The sequence below is a fragment of the Juglans regia genome, chromosome 11 (genome assembly GCF_001411555.2).
Source record: "Juglans regia cultivar Chandler chromosome 11, Walnut 2.0, whole genome shotgun sequence".
Taxonomy (NCBI): Eukaryota; Viridiplantae; Streptophyta; class Magnoliopsida; order Fagales; family Juglandaceae; genus Juglans; species Juglans regia.
Window position 1 is genome coordinate 34,485,744 of NC_049911.1, and position 7,035 is coordinate 34,492,778.

Consider the following 7,035-nt stretch of genomic DNA (forward strand, 5'->3'; position numbering starts at 1 on the left):
AAGCTCTATCTAATTACGCCGCACGTACGTTGACTCCGATCAAAACTCAAACATGCAATGCAATTTAGGTCATGCGTGCGTAACCTCGGCTCGGGCTTATTGGAGTAAGTCTAAGGTTGTGTTTGGATGTTGAAGTGAGTTGAGTTGAGATGATAAAATATTGTTAGAATATTATTTTTTAATAATATTATTATTTTGAGATTTGAAAAAGTTGAATTGTTTATTATATTTTATATTAAAATTTAAAAAAATTATAATGATGAGTTGAGATTAGTTTAAAATCCAAACGAAGCCTAAGTTTTACACAACCTTTAGGCCCAGTTTTATGCCTGGACATGTATGGCAAATTTTAATACCCTCGTGGCCCACTAAGCTTGTTTTGGGCCTTGATGTACTGACGTTTAAGTGCCCATATTTATGACAGTCATTTTGCTGGCCCAGACCGTGGCTGACTTGGGTCTGTTCTCAAAGTCTCAAAGACAAGAGTCGTGTGACCCAGCTTGGCCCAACGCAATCTATTTATATACTAATTAATATATACGAGTTCCACTACTTATAAATTAATGTCTCTCTCTCTCTCTCTCTATATATATTGAGAAAAATTATTAAATAACGATAGATCTATATAATTCTTTTAAATTTATAATAATTAATATATTTATATTTTTATAAAAAAAAAATTTTAATTATAAAAAAAATTATATAAGAGTCGTTAGCTAATTTTTTTCGAATTCATTTAGTACCAAGTTACTAACCAACCCCTCTTTTCTGGCTCTGGACCAGAGAGAAAACCCAGTCATAGAAATATATCGATTCCAGTAGTACTGTCCCACTACATTGCGCAACCTCTTACCTTGGAGTCAAATCTCATCTCATTAGGAGCATTTTCTTTTCTTTTTTTATGTAATTATTATGACGTCATTGCGTAAAAAGTGAGGCCTATAAAAAATAGTAATTACAATGGATGCCATCGGCCTCATCTTCGTAAAAAAAGAAAAAAGAAAAAAGAAAAATCAAAGATAATTTTCTGATGAATGAAAGTACGTACAAGTGTGAAACGATCACTACTTTATTTTTCTGGACAATGTTTATTAAAGCAAACAATTAAATTAATGGTGGAGTCAGTTTTTCCCACTTTCTTTACCTGTTACCTACCTACCTACTGCATTTCCTATTCCCATCCCCGCACAGCATTCTTCCGTTTGAGCGCCGAAAGAGCCGTGCGTACGTCCTCTTCGTCCTGTTGGGACAGTGAGTCATTAATTTTGAGCATTCTCATGCAATCTCTTAATTTTTTTTAAAAAACATTTTAGTTAAAAAGGATATTTTTTATAATTTTATCTTAAATTTTATTCATCTTTAAAAAATTTTCTCCATCTTATTTTTTATTATTTTTTGTATTCTATTAAAATAATATTTTTTATTCTTTCTTTATTATTATTTTCCTCTCACTTTTACTTACAAACTTAACTACCCAATATTTTTTCTTATAATTTTTACTCTAATGAATATTTTAAATAAAAATTTAAATTATTTTTTACGGATATAATAATATTTTTAAAATTAATTTTTTTATATTTTAATAATTATTTAAATTATTTTTAAAATTATAATAAATATGAGTATGACAAAAAATATAAATAATTAGAAAAAAATTATTTTATTTGTTAAAATAAAATCTTGATAAAAAAAATGATTTAAAAGATGAATAATAATTTTTTATATTTAAAAAATATTATTCATCTCTTAAATTAAAATTTTAAAATAAAAAATAGGATGGAAGAGATTTTTTTAATTTTATTTTAAAATTATTTTTTATAATTTAAGAATAACAGTAAAATTATTTAAAAATTATTATTCATCTCTTAAATTAAAATTTTAAAATTTTAAAATAGAAAATAAGATGGAAGAGATTTTTTTAATTTTATTTTAAAATTATATTTTATAATTTAAGAATAACAGTAAAATAGGAGATGGCCGGGATGAGATTGCTCTTAAATGGCTCCTTTACTTCGCTGGCAAACGCAGAACAAACCCCCCCACACTTCATTAATCATATCCATTCTGAGCCATTCATTTAACTTTACTTCACTTTCATGGCTACATACACGTACGTACCCATCGAATTGAGAGCTTGAGAATTAATTATTATTAAGATAGCTACTTATAATTCACGCATTTTTAATGCCTCTTAATTATCTATATATTTTGGAAGCTTTCTCCAAAGCTTTAGGTGTATCTATATATACGACACCTCCAAAAGCAATGTACGTACTTATCTATCTACGAAATACTACATTAATCATGTAATGACGTAATATTTGCCATTATTATTGTTCTGTGGATCACGATGATCTCCATGCATACTATATTTCTTTACGCTTATCATGATGTAGGAATAAAAGGCCATGCAGCATCGATGATCGTAACGACCATGCAGATCAAATCGGGATAGTCGTATCATGACATGATATTGTATATATATAAGGAAAATATTTTAGATATTGAAGAATTATAAAAAAATAAATTTATAAATTGACGTGATATGTTAAATTATAAAATTATTTTTATTATAAAATAGATTTAACAGATCTTATAATATTATATTAATTTATATATTTATTTTTATATAATCTTTTTATGTATATAACAGTTATATATATAATATCATTATGTCATGCATTGATATAAATAGAAGTTGTTGATGGATGGTACATGATGACGAAAATATGTTGAAAATGGAGTTATATTATTAAGGGTAATCACCAATATATTGGTGATTGGCATTCTAGGTGCTCCTAATATATAACATTATTGTTCTCTGTATAGGTAGCGCCCAAGTTATCGGCATCAATCTTTAAAAACCGGAAAATTCGCACGAATCGACATAACTTGATTATGATTCGTGAAAGATGACGACTGGCAACTCCTACTAAACCCTCATAAATTTTGGTGGTTGTTTGTTCAGTTAGATTCGAAGATCAGATCGATGTAATTAAGGCATTATTTTTTTATTTTTATTAAATAATCTGAGATGGGTTGAAATTAAAATTAAAAAATTAAAAAAATATTATTAGAATATATTTTTTAATATTATTTTTATTTTAAATTTAAAATAATTAAATTTTTTATTTTATTTTATATAAAAATTTGATAAAATTATAATAATAAAATAATAAAATTTCAAAATTTTAAATTTTAATATTAAAAAATTGCAACGCTCCATGTCTGGCGGCCATATCTCCTTAGTCCAAACATGGAGCAACTGGCAACCGCTTTTGTTTTTCATGTCGTGTTAATTGATAGTACGTACCTAGTCTCATACCGTGAATTGTTGAACACAACTACAAATTAATTAGCTTCAAAACATATGTCGTTCATGACGTTCGTGCGTTTGTACTCTACTGTTACTCGCCGACTTCTCTCCTTATCTTTCTCCACCTGTCCCAATTGACATAAATGAACTTTAAAGCGAGCGAGCCGGGGGCAGTTGAAGTAATTAAGCCGGTTGATGTGCATGATACTGGTTTCTAGCTTCACAATGAATCTTCTCCACAACAATTTCCCTTATAAATTTCCAACCTGCAGAGAGCTCTTCTATTCAGGTCTTTTAACTTCTCCCTGTACATTTTCCTTTGTTACAATCCACAGCTTAATGGAGATCCATTTCTTTTGCATTTTCAGCTTTCTCACTGTAAGCTTTTATATTATATATAGTCTTTCAGTAGGCTTTTCTTTCTGATTTCAATGCTTTTTATAATGTTCCAAGAAAACTAAAATGGTATTTTAAGGATTTAAACGAGTATTTGTATTTTGTAGCTTGCACTGGTGGCGAGCCATGCTGCTCTGACTCCTGAAGATTACTGGAACTCCGTGCTTCCAAGCACTCCGATGCCTAAAGCCATCAGTGATCTTCTACAACCTGAAGGTTGGTATATAGTACAATCTGAGAGGCCAAGAGAGGAAATGATATTTTAACATATTTTCCACTGAAGTAATACACTTCTGTCCTCATATTATTTCTTTTGTCTGGAAGTTGAATATTGAGCATTTCCGAATTATGGAAAATCTCTTATATCTTCTAAGTTCTACTAACTCATGTTGCTAATGATCATGCAGACCTCAAGGATGAGAAAGGCACTTCTGTCGATGTAGGGAAGGGTGGTGTAAATGTTGATGCTGGAAAAGGAAAGCCCGGAGGTGGCACCCATGTGAATGTTGGAGGCAAAGGTGTCGGGGTGGACACGGGAAAGCCTGGGAAGGGAACCAATGTCGGCGTTGGCAAAGGAGGAGTGTCTGTGAACACTGGTCACAAGGGAAAGCCTGTGCATGTTGTAGTACAACCAAAGGGAAATCCGTTCCAGTATAATTATGCTGCCACGGAGAACCAACTCCATGATGATCCCAACGTAGCTCTTTTCTTCTTGGAAAAGAACTTGCATCCTGGCACAAAAATGAATTTGCTCTTCACTAAAAACTCAAACGAAGCAACTTTTTTGCCCCGCCAAGTTGCTGAATCAATTCCCTTTTCATCTAACAAGCTGCCAGAGATTCTGAACACGTTTTCAGTGAAACCCAGATCAGTAGAAGCTGACATGATGGAGAATACAATTAAAGTATGTGAAAAGCCGGGCATTAAAGGAGAGGAAGTATACTGTGCAACATCGTTAGAGTCGATGGTCGATTTCAGCACTTCCAAACTCGGGAAAAATGTCCAGGCAATATCTACAGAGGGGGGAAAAGAAACCCAGATGCAAAAGTATACCATAGTACCAGGAGTGAAGAAGATGGCGGGCGACAAAGCTGTTGCATGCCATAAACAGAACTATGCATATGCCGTCTTTTACTGCCATGAAACCAATACCACAAGGGCTTACCTGGTGCCATTGGTGGGTGATGATGGGACCAAAGCTAAAGCTGTAGCAATATGCCATACAGACACATCAGCGTGGAACCCGAAACATTTGGCCTTCCAAGTTCTCAAAGTTAAGCCAGGAACTGTTCCTGTCTGCCATTTCCTTCCCGAGGATCATGTTGTCTGGACAGCCAACTAGAATTCTCTAGGACGTGTTCAATTGTGATGGTTTGGATTGCGACAGTACTTAATTTGAAACTCTCTTTTTTATGTACTTCGATACTAGGCTGCTACATTTAGTTACTAGACTAAATGTTTGATTCTGCTAGAGTCGTGTATGATGCATATGTATACACTAATGAATATTTAATAAAATATATCCTATGGTTTTTTTTGTGACGTTTTCAATCTTCAATGGCTGGGTGGTGAATCAGAGTAGTGTGTCTGTAAATGGTAAACCAATAGAAAGATCGTCTTGTTGCTTCATAGCATACCGATATATATATATATATATACATATGTACTCCATGGTGTTCGACAGAAAAGAAACTTCGCATTTTTTAAAAGAACAGAGATCAGACCTCACCCAAATTCATGAAGCACCCGACCAACCTCCTCTCAGGTTTGTACTGACAAATTAACACTCATCTTTCGTCCTCCAGACATAAACATGCCAAGTCAAAGGCATACCATATACCAGCTTCTACGAGCCGGAGGCAAACCTAGTGGTAGCCCAAGTCTCAGAAAAGCTAGGGAAATTACCACCACTGTAAGTCTGCATGGAGGATTATCACATCAATCTGGTTGGTCGATATTTAAGGCCAACATGCATAATTTAATGATAGATCGAACGCATGCTGTGCCATGATCAATCCGTTACAGTACTCCTTGAGTTGTTTAAAAACACATGGCAACCATTCTGCAAACTAAGCCAAACTGTGGAGAAGGTATAACTTGAACGCATTAATGCTTCAACGGGCCGTACTTGTCATATTTCATTTGCTCATTTCTGTCTTTGCAACGGAAAATGAAAAATAAAAATTTTATTACTTTTACATATTTCTTACGTATTCAATTAATATGGTTGGTTACGATATTTTTTAATATAAAATAATTATTTTAATCAATTACATAAATAAAATACGTAAAGAGTACGTGAAATTAATTATATATAGTAGAACTACTCGATGAAAAAGAGGAGGCCTGTCATCTCACCGGAACCTCCATTATTGTAATAACTAGTACCCTACGTACCCACCAAAGGTCACAACATTATGAATGCGATTATTAATTTTTGGAGTGCATTTCTTCAAGAGTGCCACACAATTATATATGCCATTAATTAGGAGTCAGATCATTTGGGATTCATGATAGGATGGACCACAGCAATTCTCACTCACTGAGCACATTTCCAAGAATAGATAAGGCCTACTTTTCCCTAACAATGACTTACAGTCTTATAAACAACACAACCATGGTCCACTTTTAAATTTTCTTTCAAACACCAGTCAGTACTCCTTAGTAAATAGTTCAATATCACAATTAATTATCCCTCTTTTTCTTTTTTCTCTGTACCTCTGCCTCACATTGCTTTCGGTTACCTATAAGATAGCAGTTCTTCTATATACAGTGGGTATATACAATCGACGTGCAGTCGTCCATATCACGTCAAATTTAAAATAAATAATTCTTCCTCTCATAAGCTTTCTCTCTTATCAACTCGGTCTTTCTATCTCATCAGCTCCAAAAGCACGGTCTCTCCCTCTCCTTAGCTCTCTCTCATCTCTCTCATCATCTCGATCTCTCTCTTATCAAGTATCTCTAAGTCAATCACGTTTCTACGTTGTTTGCACCAGACGCTTGCAACAAGCATTTTTCTTAAGATAGTTGACATATTAATTATTTTGAGTAGTCCATCTTTTAAGTTTATGAAAAAAATAAAAAAAAATGATAAATATAAGTGAATTTATTTAAATGTGATCAAACTTAATTGGAAAGAAAATATAAGAATAGATCTTACCCGTCTGAAAAATTTAAGCTTAATGATCTTCCCTTTTTAGAGAAAACACAGCTTACAATTACAGTTTCCTAAATAATATTAAAAGGACTGTCCAATGTAAGGGAGACAAAAAGGGAATTCCTTGCTGCCCCCTCTAGGCTGCCATTATTAGAATAGATAT

At 32.8% G+C, this 7,035-nt stretch overlaps 1 protein-coding gene across 1 annotated transcript; it reads left to right on the forward strand.

The window, feature by feature from the left end:
* Positions 1–3,559: 3,559 nt before the first annotated feature.
* LOC109009528 (BURP domain protein RD22) lies at positions 3,560–5,254 on the forward strand. The gene is made up of 3 exons (XM_018990033.2): positions 3,560–3,694; positions 3,820–3,928; positions 4,120–5,254. Exons 1-3 carry the CDS (start codon positions 3,656–3,658, stop codon positions 5,052–5,054), a joined length of 1,083 nt encoding a protein of 360 aa, XP_018845578.1. The 5' UTR covers positions 3,560–3,655; the 3' UTR covers positions 5,055–5,254.
* Positions 5,255–7,035: the final 1,781 nt, after the last annotated feature.